Source organism: Salmo salar, chromosome 23 (genome assembly GCF_965601325.2).
Source record: "Salmo salar chromosome 23, fSalSal1, whole genome shotgun sequence".
In the NCBI taxonomy this organism is placed as follows: Eukaryota; Metazoa; Chordata; class Actinopteri; order Salmoniformes; family Salmonidae; genus Salmo; species Salmo salar.
This window is the reverse complement of record NC_138313.1, coordinates 5,350,549-5,375,625: the sequence shown is the minus strand read 5'-3', so window position 1 is coordinate 5,375,625 and position 25,077 is coordinate 5,350,549. Positions and strand designations below refer to the sequence as shown.

Sequence of the window (25,077 nt, the reverse complement as noted above, 5' to 3'; positions counted from 1 at the left end):
AGAGATCATCCGTTCACCTACTCTGCGTCTCACAAAGACACGGTGGTTGGAACCAAAAATCTGAAATTTGGACTCATCAGACCAAAAAACAGATTTCCACCAGTCTAATATCCATTGCTCGTGTTTCTTGGCCCAAGCAAGTCACTTCTTATTGGTGTCCTTTAGTAGTGGTTTCTTTGAAAAAATTCGACCATGAAGGCCTGATTTACGCAGTCTCCTCTGAACAGTTGATGTTAACTCAGTTTTTCATATATGCATAGTCACTTTAACCATATCTACATGTACATACTACCTCAATCAGCCTGACTAATCGGTGTCTGTATGTAGCCTCGCTACTGTATATAGCCTGTCTTTTTACTGTTTTATTTCTTTACTTACCTATTGTTCACCTAATACCTTTTTTGCACTATTGTTTAGAGCCTGTAAGTAAGCATTTCACTGTAAGGTCTACACCTGTTGTATTCGGCGCATGTGACAAATAAACTTTGATTTGATTTGAGATGTGTCTGTCACTTGAACTCTGTGAAACATTTATTTTGGCTGCAATTTCTGAGGCTGGTAACTCTAATGAACTTATGCTCTGCAGCAGCGGTAACTCTGGGTCTTCCTTTCATAGCGCTTGATGGTTTTTGCGACTGCACTTTAAGAAACTTTAATAGTTATTGAAATTTTCCGCGTTGACTGACCTTCATGTCTTAATGTAATGATGGACTGCCGTTTCTCTTTTGTTATTGGAGCTGTTCTTACCATAATATGGACTTGTTTTTTTACCAAATAGGGCAATCTTCTGTATACCACCCCTACCTTGTCACAACACAACTAATTGGCTGAAATGCATTAAGATGGAAAGAAATTCCACAAATTAACTTTTAACAAAGTATTCCAGGTGACTACCTTGAGAGAATGCCAATACTGTGCAAAGCTGTCAAGGCAAAGGGTGGCTACTTTAAAGAATCTCAAATATAAAATATATTTTGATTTGTTTAGAACTTCTTTGGTAACTACATGATTCCATATGTGTTATTTCATAGTTCTGATGTTTTCACTATTATACTACAATATAGACAATAGTAAAAAATAAAGAAAAAGCCTTGAATGAGTAGGTGTGTCTAAACTTTTGACTTGTACTGTGTGTGTGTGTGTGTGTGTGTGCGTGTGTGTGTGTGTGTGTGTGTGTGTGTGTGTGTGTGTGTGTGTGTGTGTGTGTGTGTGTGTGTGTGTGTGTGTGTGTGTGTGTGTGTGTGTGTGTGTGTGTGTGTGTGTGTGTGTGTGTGTGTGTGACACATGGTTTAACATTTGTATAATTTGTATTATTCTTATTGAGTGTGATTTGTGGTGTGTTCTAAGGAGAATGAGCTGAATGACATGCTGAACTCACTGTACAGTCTGCCGGTGCCAAAGCCCTTCACCCAAGTCAACCTGAGTGTGGTAAGTACAGTGGGACCACTTGAGCTGTACACTGCAAAGGAGAGGGGGAAAACGGAGGGAGGAGAGAATAGTGATGAGAGAGCGGAGATATAGTTGAGACAGATGGGTTAGTGAAAAGAGAGTGGCGAGATGAGAGTGAGTTAGAGGAGAGCTTGGATAAGGAAGAGTGGAGTAATAGGAGTGAGATACAGTTGAAGTCGGAAGTTTACATACACCTTAGCCAAATATATTTAAACTCAGTTTTTCACAATTCCTGACATTTAATCCTAATAAAAATTCCCTGTCTTAGGTCAGTTAGGATCACCACTTTATTTTAAGAATGTGAAATGTCAGAATAATGGTAGAGAGAATGATTTATTTCAGCTTTTATTTCTTTCATCACTTTTCCAATGGGTCACATTGCCTTTAACTTGGGTCCTACGTTTCAGGTAGCCTTCCACAAGCTTCCCACAATAAGTTGGGTGAATTTTGGCCCATTCCTCCTGACAGATCTGGTGTAACTGAGTCAGGTTTGTAGGCCTCCTAGCTCGCACACGCTTTTTCAGTTCTGCCCACAAATTTTCTGTGGGATTGAGGTCAGGGCTTTGTGATGGCCACTCCAGTACCTTGACTTTGTTGTCCTTAAGCTATTTTGCCACAACTTTGGAAGTATGCTTGGGGTCACTGTCCATTTGGAAGACCCGTTTGTGACCAAGCTTTAACTTCCTGACTGATGTCTTGAGATGTTGCTTCAATATATCCACATAATTTTCCTCCCTCATGATGCCATCTATTTTGTAAAGTGCACCAGTCCCTCCTGCAGCAAAGCACCCCCACATGATGCTGCCACCCCCATGCTTCACGGTTGGGATGGTGTTCTTCAGCTTGCAAGCGTCCCCATTTTTCCTCCAAACATAACGATGGTCATTATGGCCAAAGAGTTCTATTTTTGTTTCATCGGACCAGAGGACATTTCTCCAAAAAGTATGATCTTTGTCCCCATGTGCAGTTGCAGACTGTAGTCTGGCTTTTTATGGCGGTTTTGGAGCAGTGACTTCTTCCCTGCTGGGTGGTCTTTCAGGTTATGTCGATATAGGATTCGTTTTACTGTAGATATAGATACTTTTGTACCTGTTTCCTCCAGCATCTTCACAAGGTCCTTTGCTGTTGTTCTGGGATTGATTTGCACTTTTCGCACCAAAGTACGTTCATCTCTAGGAGACCGAATGCGTCTCCTTCCTGAGCGGTATGACGGCTGCGTGGTCCCATGGTGTTTCTACTTGCGTACTATTGTTTGTACAGATGAACATGGTACCTTCAGGCGTTTGAAGATTGCTCCCAAGGATGAACCAGACTTGTGGAGGTATACAATTATTTTTCTGAGGTATTGGCTGATTTCTTTTGATTTACCCATGATGTCAAGCAAAGAGGCACTGAGTTTGAAGGTAGGCCTTGAAATACATCCACAGGTACACCTCCAATTGACACAAATGATGTCAATTAGCCTATCAGAAGCTTCTAAAGCCATGACATAATTTTCTGGAATTTTCCAAGCTGTTTAAAGGCACAGTCAACTTAGTGTATGTAAACTTCTGACCCACTGGAATTGTGATACAGTGAATTATAAGTGAAATAATCTGTAAACCATTTTTGGAAAAATGACTTGTCATGCACAAAGTAGATGTCCTAACCAACTTGCCAAAACTAGTTTGTTAACAAGAAATTTGTGGAGTGGTTGAAAAATGAGTTTTAATGATTCCAACCTAAGTGTATGTAAACTTCTGAATTCAACTGTAGGTGAGGAGACTTGGCTAACACTTTGTTTAGAAATACAAGTGGCATTAAGCTGTTAAACTCTGAGTGGTTGGTACCAGGTCCAGCAAGTTTTCCAGCGAGTTTGGGGGCACTCTCCCCACAACATTTTTCATCAGAAAATTGAAAGTGACATGTCATTTGAAAGCTACAGTCTTTGTCTTTTTGGAAATCAAACTCAAATCTTACTGCTGGCCATAAATCATGCGCAATATGGTCATATTCATAGAGTATGCAATGTAGGTCAATTCACCAAAAGTGCAAACATTTAGTATGCATGGAAAGGGTATACCCTGATGGTCATTGTAAAGCAATGCATTTCCTTCTCCTTCCACATTACCTTGTATGCATCCTCCACATGCGCCATTGATCTACCTCATTGTTTCCAATAGGAAAAGTGAATGGGAAAAGATGTTTGAAGTTTCCTCACCTGTCCGCGTCTTATTTAATTTATTTCCCTGATTGCTAAGGTCTTTTTTAAGATGTCAGGCTTGAAAATCCATTCAGCCATTTTTGCACAGTGACTCACTACCCAAACCAGTTGCAACTGGTTTCAAGAGGCCAAGAGACGTCATGTGATATCCTACTGCTGTCTAGTGGGCGAACTCGGAATCAGACAGGGGATATATGTACATCAGTGGCTAGGTAGAGACTTCGCTTTCTCCTCAAATGTATACTGAACAAAAATATAAGCGCAACATGCAAAAATGTAAATTATTTTACTGAGTTTCTGTTCATATAAGGAAATTAGTCAATTGCAATAAATTAATTAGATCTTATGTATGGCTTTCACATGATTTGGCGGGGTGCAGCCATGGGTTGCCAGGCCCAGCCAATCAGAATGAGTTTTTCCCCACAAAAGGACTTTATTACAGACAGAAATACTCCTCAGCGTCCACCCACCGTCAGACAATCCCACAGGTGAAGACGATGGATGTGGAGGTCCTAGGCTGGCGTGGTCTGCAGGCGTGAGGCCGGTTGGACGTACTGTCAAATTTGTTGGAGGCTGATTATGGTAGAGAAATTAACATTAAAAAAATTAAATCTGGGATTTTTTTATTTGAGCTCATTAAACATTGGACCAACAGTTTACATGTTGCGTTTATATTTTTGATCAGTATAGATTATTCCTTTAATAGTAAAAAAATTAAAGCATGGCACGTTGCACAAGCCCTGCACTTTTGAAATGGCTGTTTGCGCATGTTTAGAGCGCCACCATTAAGTTAAAGTATCTATTTTTTGTATTTATTTTTTTTAAATAATTTTGGAACATTAATTGGTGACAAACAGTACCAGTCAAAAGTTTGGACACTCATTAAAAGTTTATTTATTTTGACTATTTTCTACATTTTCTACATCAAAACTATGAAGTAACACATGGAATCATGTAGTAACCAAAGAAGTGTTAAACAAATCAAAATATACTGTATATTTGAGGTTCTTCAAAGTAGCCACCCTTTGCCTTGGTGACAGCTTTGCACACTCTTGGCATTCTCTCAACCAGCTTCATGAGGAATGCTTATCCAATAGTCTTGAAGGAGCTCCCACATATGCTGAGCACTTGTTGGCTGCTTTTCCTTCACCCTGTGGTCCAACTCATCCAAAACCATCTCAATTCAGTTGAGGACTGCAAAGTGAATGAATAGCAGCCAACAAGTGCTCAGCTGTCAAAGTAAACGGTGGCTACTTTGAAGAATCTCAAATATAAAAAAATGTTTTATAGTTCATTGTTATGATGTCTTCACTGTTATTCTACAATGTAGAAATGAGTAAAAAATATATATAATTGAATGAGTAGGTGTGTCCAAACTTTTGACTGGTACTGTATTTTATTTCAAACCTAGACTTTCAAATATCTTACTCCCCAACATAGGGACAATGTAAAAAACAACAACATACATTTCATTTTTTTTTTTTGGCACCTTTATCATAATCCCACATGTCTTACCTTTCTACCAGTACTAAGCATGTGTTAGTAGGACTTATCGTTTTGAAACCGAAATGTACTTTGAGGGTAGTATACAAAAGAAAAATATAGTTTTTCAATGACCAAAAAAGCAACTATTGTTTCATTTTTTAAAATATAATTCTGTATTTATGTTATCATACATACTTTACTGTATTGGGTTTTAGTCTTTGTCCATAAGGATCCGCTATTCTTTATTTAGACTAATTAAATCAGCTAGCTTCTCTCTCAATGTAATATCTAATGTCTCTAGGGGTTATACAATTATACAGTTCAATTCATTCCAGTTGCCTTTATTAACTAATCAATACATTGCTTAGAAAGGTTAACAAGTGGAATTGTGCTGAATTATGAGGGGGGAAATACAATTTATTCTGTCATTTTTAGTCTTTCATGCTTTTAATAGGCTTTTATTTTTCATTACCAAGGTTCATTGAGAACACACCGAGAGGAGAGGTTAGGTTTCAACTGCTTTCTGTAGAAAATACAAGTTCGATTTTTAATTGATGAAGCAGAATCTTCCACAAAAAGTTATTTTTGTTTTTATCATGACAGCCAGCCTTGAAAAAAAATAAAAACGGATCATTGTCCCCTTTCAAGTGTGAACTCTGTTTTGCTCTCTATCGCTCTCACTGTGAAGACCGCACTGTTGCATATAGCCACTGGGCAAGTACTGAGCGATGCACCAAGCCAGCAGCCGGTGAGTGGAGGAGAAGAATGAGTGAACAAGAGAGCGGGGAGAAAAAGGAGGGAGGGGAGAGAGAGAAAGAGATGGGAAATTTTAAACCGCTGCTGCTGCACTAACCGCATGGGAGCTGAGGCTTTCCAATTTGGCCAAATAAGCCTGGCTATCTTTTTAAATCTCACAAAAGCAAACTATCCTGGGCCTTGGTGTCTGTTTCTTCTCCTCTGGAAAACAATCAAACTTAGTGAATGATTAATGTTGTTCCATGCTACTGTATTCTCTTTCTGAATATTTAAAGTCTATTTTATGGTGCATGTTTAAAGTAAAGGCAATTGTGCTCAGAAAGTCTCCTTGATGCCTTTCCCGTTAACCCACATTTCATGTTTTTATATAAACATCGATTGAAAAAATAAATAAAACAACAGATAAGCAAACACACAGCGAGGGCCTGGGACTGAACTGAGGAGAATACAATGATCATGCTGTGCCGTGGGTTTATAAGGCGACAATAACCCACCGTTCAGACATCACGCTACTCACTGACACCATTCCTGGAGGTGACAGCATCAATATTATTTTACATTATTCATTGGAACATTGACAGGGCAGCAAATAATGTGACAGTGACTCAGACTCATATATAGCACAATATCGCCATCAGCAATTCAAAATTAGGTTACATCATTCATTTAGGTGAATTGTCATCAGAGGTTGTTTGCGGCTGACTGTAGTTTTGCCTGTGCTTTAATCACTTTTCCCTGGTGAGGGGTATTAGGGTTGTTGTAGTTTTGGACCAGTACTTGGTGGTGGGTTCTCTGTCTCTGCTCTCTTCTAAGGAGGCAAAATGCTGGGGTTAATTCATTTTATGAGTGTGATTTGCTGTGCATGTACACATGCACTTGTATGTGTGTCTGTCATCATATGGTGTGGGTAAAAAAAGTATGAAAAGAAGAGCATGACAGGGAGAGGGAAATTTAAAGTGTAAAGAGTGGTTAATGTGCCGTCCAGGCCTCTTTGATCCAAATAGTCAACCTGCTCTGCTCCCCCAAAGTGAGACAGGCAGCTCTCTGATCCTCTCAACAACCTGTGTGTGTTTGTGCTTTCTTTAATGCTGAAATAAAGACCTTGTTTCCCACCAGAGAGCTCAACTTCCCACCAGAGAGCTCAATCTTAAATCTATAGGGATCCGGGCTGCCGTGTGTGTGTGCGTGCGTGTGTTTGTGTGTGTGTCAGTGCTGCCCTCCTAGCTATGTCAGTACAGATGGAAGCTAAACAATTCCCACAGACAGAGGAGTTATAGATCACTCTATGAGTGGCGTGCTGCGCTACTTTGCTGACCCTGTCCTCTCTCTGTATACTTTGTGTTTCCTCAGCACTCCTACTTCATAGCCCCAGATATCAACGGCTTGCCCACAATCCCCGAGAGTGTAAGTCTACCCGTCTGGTTTACCAGCGTGCAAGACCTAGATCTTACCCTGTCGAATAGAGCGCAAAATATACTGTGCAATTTGAATGTAATTGTTCATTGAAATGTTTTTAGTTGGAGAGTGCTGTCCATTTGAGTTTTCTGTGAAATACCGTAAACCTATGACCTGAATTTTTAATAATGGTTACGTCCTCGATTTACAGGAAAGAGCCATCCCTAATGCTCAGTGAAGTGTGTCGTTATAAAGTCACTAACTGTCCTGTCTCTTCTGTTTTCCCAATCCAGAGGAACCTGACAGAGTATTTTGTGGCAGTAGACGTCAACAATATGCTGCATCTGTACGCCAGCATGCTGCACGAAAGACGCATCATCATTACCTCAAGCAAGCTTAGCACTGTGAGTACCTCTTCGTTATACACTACAGTATGGTACAGATTCACGCTTTAAAGGAACATTATATTAACTCGGGTTTATGTTTCTGATTAAACATGGCATTCCTCATTAATATTACAGCACAACATCAAACTTAATATCTAAACGTTCACAGTTTGAATGCACGTATGCACACACACACACACGGACACACACACGGACAGAGTTCAGTGGTCCTCCAGTCATCTGGCTCCTCTATCTCCAGTCTCTGACAAGTAGTAAAGCCAGCACTAAACCAGGATTATATTTGACTGTTTGTCTTAAACCTTCTAGGTTTTAATGGCTGACAAGCCCTAAATTATCAGTTATTAGACGCTCTAACTCTCTACGTAGTTTATTATCAGTTATTAGGCATTTAAATCTCTGCCGTAGTACCTGTCGAGGTCTTTCTCCCTGTGCCTATCATTGTGGCTGACAGCAGAACCAAATGTATATGACAGGGAGAGGGAGAGCACGAGTGATGTCATCCACGCTCCTATCTCTACCATTCTGCTCCGGTATCTTCCTGCAGGCCAGAATGCGGAACCGGGGAACGGGGGGGAGGGGGACTCAAGGTCTCCCTGAGGGTGGAGGGGTCCGGGGGAGGTGTAGAGAATTACCCAACCCTCAGAGAATTTCACCTCTCTTCCCCCCTCTCTCCTCATCTCTCCCTCTCCTCCACTCACCTCTTTCCTACCCCCCACCCCTCAGCATGTCGGCCCCTCAGAGCCCCAGCCGTGCCCACTGACTCCGGGGGTTACAGGGTGTAAATTATCAGAGCCACGGGTGACGGCTGTTTTCTTAGCAGACGGCTGGAAGTGATATTCTGTGTGATTTACAATTTTGCGTTGCGACAAGACAGACTGTCTGAGGTTTATGTAACTTATATGTCGACGCCCATCGTTAGACCACCCATACGCCTTTTATTGTTCATCTGCCCATCCATCCCGCCCTCCCTCCATCCATCAATACATAAATGCAGTCCATTTTATTAGTGGAGTGTGTGTTTCTCTCTGTCCGTCCCTGGCATTACTTTTAAAGAGCAGTTAGCAGAAAGAAGAGAGAGATTAGGCCTCCATCTGACCCCTGCTACCACTGTCCCGCTGAGAGATGGTGAAAGAGCGAAAAGGAAAGAGAAACATAGAAATGGAGAGAAGAAGAGGGAGAGAGAGCATGGGAGAGAGACTAGACACGGCATACATTATGTGGGCTCCAGGCAGAGGGCCTGCCTGTGTGTTAGGGCCCCTAGTGATCCCGCTGTGCCAGTGTAGCAGAACATGGCGGCATGCCTGCAAGCGCCCAACAGCAAAGGAATAAATCATGATGGTACAACAATGCATCAGTTGACTTATTGCTGTTTTGTGACCGGAGGTGAGTGGTACCACTGTTTTGAAAGGCGTGTGGAGGTGCGGTGCGATGGCCGAGGCAGTCAGCCGAGCATGCAGGCTTGTCATGCCGCCGTATAATTGTGCTGCATCAGGCCTCCTCTAACTAGTCAGCTGGGAGGCCCGTGTCTTTCATCTTCCCCTCCCTTGGCCTCGCCGGGCCCTGGCCCCCTCGGTAGGCAGTCGGCAGGCCCCTGACAGCAGCCTTCTCATCATGCTGTCAGTATTATGCTAACTAGGACCATCCATCCACCACGGCCCTGAGTGCTAGCTGCCTGCCTGCCTCACCACCGCACAGCGCCTTGGCCCTACAAACTTACTTCTCACTTTTCACTCTCCACTTCTTCTAGTCTATCAACCTCCCTGCTTTCTCTTTCTGTCTCCCGTTGCTTTCTTTCTCTCTTGCTCCTAGTCGCTCTCTTTCGGTCTCTCTTTCTGTTTTCTCACTCTTGTCACCTTTCTTTCCATCTCTTATTCTTTGTCTGCTTTTTGTCATTCTTTCCTCTCTTGTCCTTATAGCTACATTTCTTATGGAGGCTGGTGGTTAGCACATCATCTGTATTCTGGGTTTTTGTTCCCCATTTTTATTTTGTTTCAGATTGTTTTTGTGTGTGTGCAGGTGTGGATGTGACTGTGTATGAGGGTGGCCTGGTGTTACTGCGATGCCCTCTTTCTCTGTGTCTCAGTGCCATCTACTTGTTAGTGGCACACCTGTTTGGCTCTGCACTGATACCAGGCGTTTGTCAACACACAGAGAGAGCAGAGCAGAGGTAATTGGGTGTCTTCCTTTGGATGAGGAGAGGAGGAGAGAAGAAGGGGAGGAGAGGAGAGGGAGGGATAGGGTAGAGGACGTGGCGAGGTGTATGAGGTTGGCGAGAGGGGGAGGGGAGAAGATTGGCAAAAAGGCAGAAAAGAAGAGTTGAGAATTGAGGTTTGAGGTTTGTTGATATTGCCTATTCCTCCCCCAGGCCAGTCTAAACCAGTTAAAGAATGGTGTGGGTGAGCAGTTGTAGCACAGTTACTCTGAGCCCGGACAGGAGAGAGACTCTTTAGTTTGTAGGGTCCTGTCTTGGTGAACATCACACATAGAGTGTGCCTGGTTGACTGCTTGTTAAAGCAGGATGTTTTAAAGGCAGAGCAACAAGCTCATCCGAATAAGACAACAGATTCCTATGAAAGTGTTGTGACGTGCTCTTTGATGGCTAACAACGTTGTCTTTGATAGTTACCTGTCTGTTGCCACCCACGCTCCCTGTTCACATCACTGATGAACTGCATTCTTCTGAGCGGCTTGCTTTCACAAATCAGTTATTAGTACGTTATTAGTTCCTTACTGAGTGCACTCTTCAATCATAACTGTCTTGAAGCCATTCTCTCAAGGAAAATAGATTTTTTTCAATTAAATTGAATTAATAACAGTGGATATTTTGGGGGGCAAAAGTATTGTTGAATTCCTGACCGAGTTATTTAGGAATAGAATGATAGTTGGTACACAGTGTCCACATATTTCCTCCTGTTAAGGGGAAATATTGTGTTAATATGTTCAGTTTCTCTCAGTTTATAGTATTGTGTGTTTAATGTGGTCAGTTTATGTGAGGACTTAGGAGAGCTGTCAGGGCTGGATGGGATCTGGTGCCTTCAGAAGCAGGCTGTTGCTGTATAATCTCTGACCCATCTGAGACTCACACTCGCACACCGACCGAGGCAGAGGCTCATTACTGGAAGGACCCCAGGTCCCGGAGGGCCAAGGCTAGCACCTAAAGCAGGCCTAATCCAGTATTTGTTCTTGGGGACTGTATCTCTGCTGTATCTGTGATTCTCCACTGAATGGAATATTAAGCACCAGGTCTTTTGTGGAGCGTGTAAGCCATTTGGCTCCACACATCTATTATTTATTAGCTTGGCAAATATTTTATAAGGGCTCCTAGCCGCCCGCGACCTGCTCTCTGGTGGAGCCCCTGAGAAAAAAAAAGAAAGAAAGCGCTTACAAATGTCTATTTTTGATTTAATCGTCTCTAACACCTGTGTGTTAGCTGGCTATAGATAGACGTGGGGTTGGTTTGGGTTAAATGTGACAGGAAGTATGAACTATGCCTTTGGACTCCTACCACCTCGTCTCCTTCCTTCTCAGTTGGGAGGGGGAGGAACAAATCACATCCAAAAAATGTATTTTTTTTAATGTTTATCTTAGTTTCAGTAGAACCCCCCCCCCCCCCCTCCATCCTTAGAAGAGAGATACGCTGTCTTCTCTTTTAACCTGAGAGTAAAAGCAGGCCAATTGAGGGCTAAGTGAGCCTCACCTTGAGGACTGGCTGTGGCTGAGATAATTGGAGTTGGTTAGCAATTTTTTTTCTGTCCCATTACCTCCTGGTACCAACGGCTGAGCCTCCTCTCTCTCTGTCTCCCTGAGGAAGGAGTTTGCATGTGTGTGTGTGTGTGTGCGTGTTTGCATGTGTGTGTGTGTGCCTGTTTGTGTGTGTCCGTGTATACGAAGGAGGTGTGCACCGCTGATCCATTGACCTTTCTTCATCATTATTTAATAGGTTTATACTGTCACCCTTTACTAGGAGAGGAGAGAAAGGCAAGACAGCTTTGATACTCTCCTGTCTCCAACTGATACACTCTCACATTAATATTCATACAATTGATTTATTTCCTCCTTAGGAAAAAAAAATGTTTGCTGGGGAATTAAATCTGACAGGACGGTAGCATTGTTGTATTTTATTTGAAGGAGGCGGCAAGCGAGTATGCATATGCAGATATGTGAAGCAAGACACCAATTAAAAGTTGATTAAGCCTTAATGATGGTGGGACTCTGTGAGAGATTGCAGGAAAGTAAATTATTGCTCCTCTCTCGAAATAAAAAATGAAAACGGTTGAACCTCCCCACCACACACACACACACACACACACACACACACACACCTCATATGTTAAGAGCTACACAGACGTTCAGGCTCTTTCTTTAAGGAGGGGGGGTAGGGGGGGGTGGGTGGGCTTGGTGCTCTTTGTGTCGGTTCAGTTCAGTCGCCAAGCTTGGCTGCGTTTGCTAGCTCGCCGGTCACTTGTGACATTGTGTGTAGTTTGTGTGTGTGTCTGCGGTTCACACTTCCAAGCATAGCGCCTGCTCCCAGGTCCCAGCGGTATTGGCCCAGCCCGTAGCGCTAGCGTTGGCGGTCTCTCTTGGCTAACTCATGTTTCATTCTTTGGCAATTTGCCCTAATGAAGTCCCCACAGAGCCCTCAGACCACTGTTCTCTTTCTATATTTAATCATGTTATTTTAATCTGCAGGATGAGCTAGCTAGGCTGCCCCTCTGTTTGTGTGTGTGTGTGTGTGTGTGTGTGTGTGTGTACACTAGTGTGTACAAGTGTATACTAGTGTGTGTGCACGTGCGTGCGCAGGTCATTACAATTACTAGGTAGTCAAGAGCCTGTAAAACTCCAGGGTCAGAGTCTATACTCATCTATTTGTCTTTTTACATGATATCCTAAAAGAGGAAATACAACTGTCCTTTGAAAATAAACAGTGACTCTTCTGTGTCTATTTTTCTACATTGATAACAAACGGGGGTTAATGTTTTGAGTATCAGGTCTTTGTTGCCATTCTTTTCATCCTTTATTTCTTGTTGTGTATCCATCACAAGGTTTCATACCACACACACACACACACACTACTCTTACCTGATTGATATCCATCTTTCAGTCTCTCTTCTTCTATTCGTGTGTGTGTGTGTGTGTGTGTGTGTGTGTGTGTGTGTGTGTGTGTGTGTGTGTGTGTGTGTGTGTGTGTGTGTGTGTGTGTGTGTGTGTGTGTGTGTGTGGGGGGCACCACTATCAAAGCTGTCAGTGTCATGTCTGAGTCTTGTATTGTTGGGATGAAAGCTGAGCTATACATTGGCAACAGTAACACAACAGATGATACAGTCTGTATTTGGGGGGGAAGTTGAACATTTTGGTGTTTCACTAAAGATTGAAGTTCCTTAAAAGGTACATTCTGCAAGATGACATCATCATACACAACGGAGCCAGTTGCCATCTTGCTGAATCTACCTTTCAAATGAAAACCAGCAGTAGTTCTAGTCTCGAGTCAGATTTGAGAAAGGTCAGATTGGCTCTGTTTATAATATGTTGTGTTTGTCCCTCTCATAGTTAACTGCGTGTGTCCACGGCTCTGCTGCCATGTTGTTCCCCATGAACTGGCAACATATTTACATCCCTGTACTGCCTCCACATCTACTGGACTACTGCTGGTAAGACTCCGCTACTGGACACACACACACGAGAGCTCTTCTTATTCCTCTCACACTATTTTCCAGTGAGGTTTTGCTCCGTAATGAACAGTGTGAATGGTCTTCCTACATATTTGATTCCCTGGGCCCGGTCAGCACTAATCTTTCCATGTCTTCACCCTCAGTGGATTTCATTACAACTCATCCAACACTAATCTAAGAAGTCTGACAGGATGTTGACTGACCTCAATTTACCTCAATTTGTGGATATATGCAGCACTTAACCTATGGATTCTTGAGAGTCAGTGCCCAGATATGGCACAGGCAGTGATATAACATATTTATATACATTAATATTATAGTAGAATATTATATTCATACACATTTACTGTAATGTTTTTGCATAGTGTAAAACCTGGTGTTCACTGCCAGCTAAACGTGATTCCCAGCACACTGTTAACACCAATCATGTCTTGTACAAAACGAATGGGTGTTCCCCCCGTCAGATAATCAAATATCTACCAAATCACATTACAACCTCTCAAACCGAGTTAACCATGTGTTATACCATGACTTGAGCATTGTGTGTGTGTTTACATGAAAGGGAGAGAGGTTACAGTATTGTGACAGACCTACAGCAGGCCAGCTGTTGTAGAGAGAAAGAACAGATCTTATTAACCAGCTAACCTGATTGAGGCAGCGGCCACAGAACAGAATAAGACCTACACACACACGCCCAGCTCTGCCAAGCCTTGGCCCGGTGACGTTCCCCAGTTAGAGTAATCAGGTTTGCTTGGTTGAGAGCAGGCGGCGTTGGTTTCTGGGAAGTGTGTGAGGCGTTAATGATGTTAGACGGTGCAGGCATGTCCTCCCTGGTCCTCTCTGCCGCTAGCTGATTGGGTTACTGGACAGCGCTGAGGCTTGATTAATGATTAACAGTAAATACTGTATGTCTCATTATAGTCTTTAGTTGGTAATAGTCTTAGCTGGAAAATGATATGTTGATAGTGTTATTTGCAACCGACTGTATTTGAAGTTTAAGATGGTTTTGCTAAAGCTACAGTAACATCACTGTAATAAAAAAATATATATATTATTTTTTATTTGTTTCATGTTTGATTCTGATCTTTGTGATTCCTCACGAAACCCAGACAAAGAAATACCACGAAATGTAATCCATAGAATAGTCCTTTGGAGGAAGGATTGTTGACATATATTTGTATAGAAAAGCATAATTGAAGAAAAACATTTCAAAGTTTGCATATTTATGACATTTTGTCCTTACGAAGGGCTCCTTTAAGACTCCATGGTGTTTCATCTGTAGGTGCTACAAAGCAAACATTTGTGTCATTTGAAGTTTTACCGCTTGCTCTGTAATATGAGTAGTATTTTAATATCACTAATCTTTTACATTAATTTATGAATATTGAAAAATATAAACATGATTATTTGAAATATCCCATTTTTGATCAATATGTTGTTGAACATAATACACTCTATGGGCATATCAACGTTCCAGAGTGGGATCTCTGGTAGTTTTAAAGTTATGATCCAATTTGTAAGCATTACCAACAGAGTGAATGTGAAAATGGATTCAAAATGGTCGCCCTCTGCTGGTGATTTGCAGGATATTCAACCTATACAAGTTAAAGGAGGGCTGTGATTGGTTAAATTGCCTACTATGCCAATTCCTTTGTATAAAATGGACCATAACTTTAAAACTAGAAGAGATCCAGATCCCCCCCCCCCCCCCCCCCCCCACAGGCCATAACTTATTCATATTCATAGTGTAGGCAATTTAGGTAAAGTCACCAAAAGTGTTGTTTGCATGGAAATGGTACACCTTGGTGGTCATTGTAATGCAATGCATTTCTTTCTCCATCTACATTAAATTTGACATTGCCTTGAATGCATCCTCTCTATGCGCCGTTGATATATCTCATTGGTTTCCAATGGGGAAAATAAATGGGAAAAGGAGTTTGAAGTTTCCTCGCCTGTCTGTGTGTTATTTAAAATCGCTAGGGTCCTTTTAAGATGTCAGGCTTGAAAATCCGTAAAGCCATTTTTACACAGTGAGTCACTACCCAAACCAGACACATCTGGTTTCAAGTGGCCAAGTCACATCATGTGATCTTCTACTGCAATCTAGTGGACGAACTGGGAATCAAACATGAGATCTGATTACATCAGTGAAGAGGTTACGACTTCAGCTTTCTCCTCATACTGTATGTACAGAGTATTTGGAAAGTATTCAGACCCCTTGACTTTTTCCACATTTTGTTTTGTTACCGCCTTATTCTAAAATTGATTAAATAGGTTTTTTTCCCTCATCAGTCTACTCACAATACCCCATAATTACGAAGGAAAAACTGGTTTTTAGAAATGTTTGCAAATGTATCAAAAATTAAAAAATTAAATATCAGATTTACGTAACTATTCAGACTCTTTACTCAGTACTTTGTTGAAGCACCTTTGGCAGCGATTACAGCCTCGAGTCTTCTTGGGTATGACGCTACAAGCTTGGCACACCTGTATTTGGGGAGTTTCTCCCATTCTTCTCTGCAGATCCTCTCAAGCTCTGTCAGGTTGGATGTGGACCGTCGCTGCACAGCTTTTTTCAGGTCTCAACAGAGATGTTCGATCGGGTTCAAGTCCGGGCTCTGGCTGGGCCACTCAAGGACATTGTCCCGAAGCCACTCCTGCGTTGTCTTGGCTGTGTGCTTAGGGTTGTTGTCCTGTTAGAAAGGGAACCTTAGCCCCAGTCTGAGGTCCTGAGCTCTCTGGAGCAGGTTTTCGTCAAGGATCTCTCTGTACTTTGCTCCGTTCATTTTTCCCTCGATTCTGACCAGTCTCCCAGTCCCTGCCGCTGAAAAACCTCCCCACAGAATGCTGCTGCCACCACCATGCTTCATCATAGGGATGGTGCCAGGTTTCCTCCAGACGTGACTGTTGGCATTCAGGCCAAAGAGTTCAATCTTGATTTCATCAGACCAGAGAATCTTGTTTCTCATGGTCTGAGAGTCCTTTAGGTGCCTTTTGGCAAACTCCAAGCGGGCTGTCACTCTACCATGAAAGCCTGATTGGTGGAGTGCAGCAGAGATGGTTGTCCTTCTGTAAGGTTCTCCCATCTCCACAGAGGAACTCTAGAGCTCTGTCAGAGTGACCATTTCATTCTTGGTCACATCCCTGACCAAGACCCTTCTATCCCAATTGCTCAGTTTGGCCAGGCAGCCAGCTCTAGGAAGAGTCTTAGTGATTCCAAACTTCTTACATTTAAAAATGATGGAGGCCACTGTGTTTTGGGGACCTTTGATGCTGCAGAAATGTTTTGGTACTCTTCCCCAGATCTGTGCCACAACACAATCCTTTCTCAGAGCTCTGTGGACAATTCCTTCGACCTCATGGCTTGGTTTTTGCTCTGACATGCATGTCAACTGTAGGACCTTATATAGACAGGTTTCCAAATCATGTACAATTGAATTTACCACAGGTGGACTCCAATCAAGTTGTAGAAACATCTCACGGATGATCAATGTGAACAGGATGCACCTGAGCTCAATTTCGAGTCTCATAGCAAATGGTCTGAATACTTACGTAAATAATGTTTTAACTTTGTCATTATGGGGTGTTGTGTGTAGATTGATGAGGATTTTTTTATTTATTTCATCAATTTTAGAATAAGGCTGTAACGTAACAAAATGTGGAAAAGGGAAAGAGTTTCGGGAATACTTTCTGAATGCACTGTGTGTGTATGTACACTGACGGTCAAAAGCTTTAGAACACCTACTCATTCAAGGGTTTTTCTTTATTTTTACTATTTTCTACATTGTAGAATAAGAATAACATATATGGAATCATGTAGCAACCAGAAAATTGTTGAGATTCTTCAAAGTAGCCACCCTTTGCATTGATGACAGCCTTGCACACTCTTGGCATTCTCTTAACCAGCTAAATGATATAGTCACCTGGAATGCAGTTCAATTAACAGGTGTGCCTTGTTAAAATATAATTTGTGGAATTTCTTAATGCGTTTGAGCCAATCAGTTGTGTTGTGACAAGGTAGGGGTGGTATACATTTGGTAAAAGACCAAGTCCATGTCAATTAATCAATCAAATGTATTTATAAAGCCCTTCTTACATCAGCTGATGTCACAAAGTGCTGTACAGAAACCCAGCCTAAAACCCCAAACAGCAAGCAATGCAGGTGTAGAAGCGCAGTGGCTAGGAAAAACTCCCTAGAAAGGCCGGAACCTTGGAAGAAACCTAGAGAGGAACCAGGCTATGAGGGGTGACCAGTCCTCTTCTGGCTGTGCCAAATGGAGATTATAACAGAACATGGCCAAGATGTTCATAAATGACAGGTAGCACCTCCGATGAACAGGTCAGGGTTCCATAGCCGCAGGCAGAACAGTTGAAATTGGAGCAGCAGCTCGACCAGGTGGACTGGGGACAGGAAGGAGTCATTAGGCCAGGTAGTCCTGAGGCATGGTCCTAGGGCTCAGGGAGGGAGGGAGGGAGAGAGGGAGAGAGAATACTTAAATTCACACAGGACACCTGATAAAACAGGATAAATACTCCAGATATAACAGACTGACTCTAGCCCCCCCGACACAAACTATTGCAGCATAAATACTGGAGGCTGAGACAGGAGGGGTTGGGAGACACTGTGGCCCCGTCCAACGATACCCCCGAACAGGGCCAAACAGGCAGTATATAACCCCACCCATTATGCTAAAGCACAGCCCCCACACCACTAGAGGGATATCTTCAACTCAAGGCCGAGTATAGCCCACGAAGATCTCCGCCACGGCACAAACCCAAGGGGAGGCGCCAACCCGGACAGGAAGATCACGTCAGTGACTCAACCCACTCAAGTGATGCACCCCTCCCAGGGACGGCATGGAAGAGCACCAGTAAGCCAGTGACTCAGTCCCTGTAATAGAGTTTGGGGCAGATAATCCCAGTGGAGAGAGGGAAAACGGCCAGGCAGAGACAGCATGGGCGGTTCGTTGCTCCAGTGCCTTTCTGTTCACCTTCACACTCCTGGGCCAGACTACACTCAATCATAGGACCTACTGAAGAGATGAGTCTTCAATAAAGACTTAAAGGTCGAGACCAAGTCTGCGTCTCTCACATGGATTGGCAGACCATTCCATAAAAATTGAGCTCTATAGGAAATATAGGAAATTCTAGGGACAGTAAGGAGGCCTGCATATTGTGACCGTAGCGTACGTGTAGGTATGTACGGCAGGACCAAATCAGGAAGATTGGTAGGAGCAAGCCCATGTAATGTTTTGTAGGTTAGCAGTAAAACCTTGACATCAGCCCTTGCCTTAACAGGAAGCCAGTGTAGAGAGGCTAGCACTGGAGTAATATGATCACATTTTTTGGTTATAGTCAAGATTCTAGCAGCCGTGTTTAGCACTAAGTTCATTTAGTGCTTTATCCGGGTAGCCGGAAAGTAGAACATTGCAGTAGTCTAATCTAGAAGTGACAAAAGCATGGATACATTTTTCTGCATAATTTTTTGACAGAAATTTTCAGATTTTTGCAATTTTTTTGCAATGTTTGCAATGTTACATAGATGGAAAAAAGCTGTCCTTGAAACAGTCTTGATATGTTTGTGAAAAGAGAGATCATGGTCCAGAGTAATGCCGAGGTCCTTCACAGTTTTATTTGAGACGACTGTACAACCATCAAGATTAATTGTCAGATTCAACAGAAGATCTCTTTGTTTCTTGGGACCTAGAACTAGCGTCTCTGTTTTGTCCGAGTTTAAAAATAGAACATTTGCCGCCATCCTTATGTCTGAAACACAGGCATCCGGGGAGGGCAATTTTGGGGCTTTACCATGTTTCATCGAAATGTACAGCTGTGCGTCGTCCGCATAGCAGTGAAAGTTAACATTATGTTTTCGAATGACATCAACAATGAATAATATATATAGTGAAAACAGAAGTGGTCCTAAAACAGAGCCTTGAGGAACACTGAAATTTACAGTTGATTGGTCAGAAGACAAACCATCTACAGAGACAAACTGATATTTTTCTGACAGAGCAGATCTAAACCAGGCCAGAACTTGTCCGTCATGACCAATTTGTGTTTCCAATCTCTCCAAAAGAATGTGGATGGTATCAAAAGCAGCACTAAGGTCTAGGAGCACAAGGACGGATGCAGAGCCTCGGTCTGACGCCATTAAAAGGTCATTTACAACCTTCACAAGTGCAGTCTCAGTGCTATGATGGGGTCTAAAACCAGACTCTATACATTGTTTGTAGTCAGGAAAGCAGTGAGTTGTTGCGCAACTGCTTTTTCAAAAATAATTGAGAGGAATGGGAGTTTCGATATAGGCCGATTTAGTTTTGAGTGTCTCCCGTGACACTAGGTCCTGGCAGTGTTGTGCAGACTCAGGACAACTGAGCTTTGGAGGAATATGCACATTTAAAGGAGCTTTCTAATGATAATGATATTTTTTCGTCAAAGAAGTCCATGAATTTATCACTGCTGAAGTGAAAGCCATCCTCTCTTGGGGTATGATGCTTTTTGGTTAGCTTTGCGACAGTATCAAAAATAAGTGTTGGATTGTTCTTATTTTCCTCAGTTAAGTTGGAAAAATAGGATGGCCGAGCTGCAGCGAGGGCTCTTCGATACTGCACGGTACTGTCTTTCCAAGCTAGTCGGAAGACTAGTTTGGTGTAGCGCCATTTCCGTTACAATTTTCTGGAAGCTTGCTTCAGAGCTCAGGTATTTTCTGTATATTATTTTCTGTATATTATGTCAAGAACAGCTCAAATAAGCAAAGAGAAACGACAGTCCATCATTACTTTAAGACATGAAGGTCAGTCAATACGGAACATTTCAAGAACTTTGAAAGTTTCTTCAAGTGCAGTCGCAAAAACCCTCAAGCGCTATGATGAAACTGGCTCTCATGAGGACTGCTACAGGGAAGGAATACCCAGAGTTACCTCTGCAGCAGAGGATAAGTTCATTAGAGTTACCAGCCTCAGAAATTGCAGCCCAAATATATGCTTCACAGAGTTCAAGTAACCAACACATCTCAACATCAACTGTTCAGAGGAGACTGCATGAATCAGGCCTTCATGGTTGAATAGCTGTAAAGAAACCACTAATAAAGGACAGCAATAAGAAGAAGAGACTTGCTTGGGCCAAGAAACACAAGCAATGGACATTATACTGGTGGAAATCTGTCCTTTGGTCTGATGAGTCCAAATGTTTGATCACCGTGTCTTTGTGAGACGCAGAGTAGGTGAACGGATGATCTCTGCATGTGTGGTTCCCACCATGTAGCATGGAGAAGGTGTGATGGTGTGGGGGTGATTTTCTGGTGACACTGGCAGTGATTTATTTAGAATTCAAGGCACACTTAACCAGCGTGGCTACCACAGCATTCTGCAGGTATACGCCACCCCATCTGGTTTGCGCTTAATTTGTTTTTCAACAGGACAATGACCCAGCACACCTCTAGGCTGTGTAAGGGCTATTTGACTAAGAAGGATAGGGATGGACTGCTGCATCAGATGACCTGGCCTCCACGATAACAGGACCTCAACCCAATTGAGATGGTTTGGGATGAGTTGGACTGCAGAGTGAAGGAAAAGCAGCCGACAAGTGCTCATTATATGTAGGAACTCCTTCAAGACTGTTGGAAAATCATTCCTCATGAAGCTGGTTGAGAGAATGCCTAGAGTGTGCAATGCTAACATCAAGGAATCTCAAATCTAAAATATGTTTACCATTATTCTACAATGTTACTGTGTGTGTGTGTATATATATATATATATATATATATATATATATATATATATATATATATATATATATATATACACATACAGTGAGGGGAAAAAGTATTTGATCCCCTGCTGATTTTGTACGCTTGCCCACTGACAAAGAAATTATCAGTCTATAATTTTAATGGTAGGTTTATTTGAACAGTGAGAGACAGAATAACAACAACAAAAAATCCTGAAAACCGCATGTCAAAATGTTATAAATAGATTTGCATTTTAATGAGGGAAATAAGTATTTGACCCCTATGCAAAACATGACTTAGTACTTGGTGGCAAAACCCTTGTTGGCAATCACAGAGATCAGACGTTTCTTGTAGTTGGCCACCAGGTTTGCACACATCTCAGGAGGGATTTTGTCCCACTCCTCTTTGCAGATCTTCTCCAAGTCATTATTAAGGTTTCAAGGCTGACTCGAACCTTCAGCTCCCTCCACAGATTTTCTATGGGATTAAGGTCTGGAGACTGGCTAGGCCACTCCAGGACCTTAATGTGCTTCTTCTTGAGCCAATCCTTTGTTGCCTTGGCCGTTTGTTTTGGGTCATTGTCATGCTGGAATACCTATCCATGACCCATTTTCAATGCCCTGGCTGAGGGAAGGAGGTTCTCACCCAAGATTTGACGGTACATGGCCCCGTCCATCGTCCCTTTGATGCGGTGAAGTTGTCCTGTCCCCTTAGCAGAAAAACACCGCCAAAGCATACTCTTTCCACCTCCATGTTTGACGGTGGGGATGGTGTTCTTTGTGTCATAGGCAGCATTCCTCCTCCTCCAAACACGGCGAGTTGAGTTGGTGCCAAAGAGCTCCATTTTGGTCTCATCTGACCACAACACTTTCACCCAGTTGTCCTCTGAATCATTCAGATTCAGGCAAACTTCAGACGGGCATGTATATGTACTTTCTTGAGCAGGGGGACATTGCGGGCACTGCAGGATTTCAGTCCTTCATGGCGTAGTGTTTTACCAATTGTTTTCTTGGTGACTATGGTCCCAGCTGCCTTGAGATCATTGACAAGATCCTCCCGTGTAGTTCTGGGCTGATTCCTCACCGTTCTCATGATCATTGCAACTCCACGAGGTGAGATCTTGCATGGAGCCCCAGGCCGAGGGAGATTGACAGTTCTTTTGTGTTTCTTCCATTTGCGAATAATCGCACAAACTGTTGTCACCTCACCAAGCTGCTTGGCAATGGTCTTGTAGCCCATTCCAGCCTTGTGTAGGTCTACAATCTTGTCCCTGACATCCTTGGAGAGCTCTTTGGTCTTGGCCATGGTTGAGAGTTTGGAATCTGATTGATTGATTGCTTCTGTGGACAGGTGTCTTTTATACAGGTAACAAACTGAGATTAGGAGCACTCCCTTTAAGAATGTGCTCCTAATCTCAGCTCGTTACCTGTATAAAAGACACCTGGGAGCCAGAAATCTTTCTGATTGAGAGGGGGTCAAATACTTATTTCCTTCATTAAAATGCAAATGAATTTATAACATTTTTTACATGCGTTTTTCTGATTTTTTTTGTTGTTATTCTGTCTCTCACTGTTCAAATAAACCTACCATTAAAATTATAGACTGATCATTTCTTTGTAAGTGGGCAAACGTACAAAATCAGCAGGGGATCAAATACATTTTTCCCTCACTGTATATATATATAAAATGCATTAATTATTTTTACCCAGTCGTTATTTTATCATTAATAATTTAGTCCTGACTCAGGTCCTCCTTTCAAATTCTCTCCTCCCTAGTGCCCCCATGCCATACCTTGTGGGAGTTCATCTCAGTCTGCTCGAGGTAAGTCAAACAATCGCAGACACATCATATTATATCTAAATTAGAATCTGATTCTGAATCTATCCAGCTATATTTTATTAAATGTATTGCGATTTGGTTATTCCATTTAAAAAAAATGTCGTATCTAGTTTTTAAATGTATTTGTCACTGTGTAGTGGATGTGTACAGTATATAAGTGTGATCAAACAGCTGTGATTGCAACTGTGAGAAGGAATTAAACTGTGAACTTCATAATGATGCAATATTTACATTGACGTATCCGACACTGGAAACCAAATCAAAAGGATATTGACAATGCTTTTCCATTTTCTGCCTCATTTTTATCTGTTGTGTGCATGCTTACCAATTTAAGAAAAAAATAAATGACAGAGAAAAATACCGTTTTCACAAACAAAGAGCTTTTTGTGCTTCATTATTGAGAGCTGGTGTGTTGGTCGGGGGTAGACCCGTCACCGCGTGTGTGTGTGACGTTCCTGGCAGTAGCCGTATTTATCACACACTGTACCAGTGACAGACCCTCTCGTGCACTGCCAGATCAGCATGCAAGCCTCCGCAGCCACCACTGTCATACAAAGTGTGTGTGTGTGTTGTGTATGACTGTGTGTGTGTGTACTGTATGTGCCTGTATGTTTCCTCGTGTGTCTGTGTGTGCATATCTGTGTCAGTGATGTGTATATGAGAGTCTCCGTATCCCAGACTATCACAGACAAAAGTGACAAACTAGAGATCTCCAGCCCCACCTGCCTACTGAGCACAACATAAAGATCAGTGTGGTTTGTAGCTATCAGGAAGACTCCAGCCCAGCACAGCAGACTACTGTTGATGCATCAGGATTTACGCTGCTAGAAAATGTTTGAAGACTTTGCATGTTTGCTGTGTGCTATTTTTCATTTTGGTGTGTGTGTGGAGCAATTTTGTTTTTGACTGTAGTTTTAAATGTTACTTGTCAGTCTATTTAAATCTAAAACACTCTGGCTGTAAGACGAGCATGTGGGTTTGAGGTTATAGAACAGGTCTGTGTGACTTATTATAATGACCTGTGAAATATTTTGCAGCACTGTATCGAGTTCTGGAACAATAAAAACTGTAATTGTTCCATTAAAAACACTCCGAGATTAATAAATACGGTCTGTGTTTACATTTCTGAAACTTTTTTTGGGGGAGGGAGAATTATTTTTCAAACCACAAACTTTTGCTGGTGTGTGTGAGGGATATTGTTTCTTTATGATGATTGGTGTGTGTGTGTTTAGCTGACGACCTGTGTTTGTCCTTTCAGAGAGTGCTCAGCAGGTCATTGGAGGATGTAGTGATTCTGAATGTGGACACCAACACACTGGAGAGCCCCCAGGATGACCTGCAGAACCTGCCCAGCGACGTGGTGAGCCCACACACATACACACACACACACTCACACACAGCCTCCCTCCCGCAATCATCCTTATTACACATGCACATACAGTACCAGTCAAATGTTTGGACACACCTACTCATTCAAGGGTTTTTCTTGATTTTGACTATTTTCTACATTGTGATGGAGTGCTGCATCAGATGACCTGGCCTCCACAATCACCCGACCTCAACCCAATTGAGATGGTTTGGGATGAGTTGGACCGCAGAGTGATGGAAAAGCCGCCAACAAGTGCTCAGCATATGTGGGAACTCCTTCAAGACTGAATTCCAGGAGAAGTTGGTTGAGGGAATTTCAAGAGTGTGCAAAGCTGTCATCAAGGCAAAGAGTGGCTACTTTGAAGAATCTCAAATCTAAAATATATTTTGATTTGTTTAACACTTTTTTGGTTACTACATGATTCCATATGTGTTATTTCATAGTTTTGATGTCTTCACTATTATTTTACAATGTAGAAAATATTAAAAATAAAGAAAAACCCTTGAATGAGTAGGTGTGTCCAAACTTTTGACTGGTACTATATGCAGAGCCTCTTTCACACCTACTCTCTGTCTCTCTGGTTTCTCTCTCACACACACACTCACTATCTTGCACTTATACCTACAGTATACACACACTCCTCCATTCACACCTTCCCTCTCTTATCCCGCTTTCTTTCTCTCATTCATCAACACAAGTAGTACAGTGCATTGGGAAAGTATTCAGACCCCTTCACTTTTTCCACATTTTGTTACGTTACAGCCTTATGCTAAA

General features: G+C 42.3%; 1 protein-coding gene across 3 annotated transcripts in view; it reads left to right on the top strand.

Moving 5' to 3' along the window:
* LOC106583933 (DENN domain-containing protein 1B) overlaps positions 1 to 25,077 on the top strand; it is a 202,658-nt gene that overhangs the window by 126,571 nt on the left and 51,010 nt on the right. For 2 of the 3 annotated variants that reach the window (XM_045706032.2, XM_082967894.1), the window contains exons 7-13: positions 1,348 to 1,428; positions 5,826 to 5,885; positions 7,244 to 7,297; positions 7,582 to 7,692; positions 13,242 to 13,342; positions 22,871 to 22,916; positions 24,193 to 24,294. In XM_045706032.2, coding sequence (XP_045561988.2) covers positions 1,348 to 1,428; positions 5,826 to 5,885; positions 7,244 to 7,297; positions 7,582 to 7,692; positions 13,242 to 13,342; positions 22,871 to 22,916; positions 24,193 to 24,294 — 555 coding nt within the window. The remainder of the gene's footprint in view (positions 1 to 1,347; positions 1,429 to 5,825; positions 5,886 to 7,243; positions 7,298 to 7,581; positions 7,693 to 13,241; positions 13,343 to 22,870; positions 22,917 to 24,192; positions 24,295 to 25,077) is intronic. The other variant, XM_082967893.1, reaches the window with a different exon arrangement.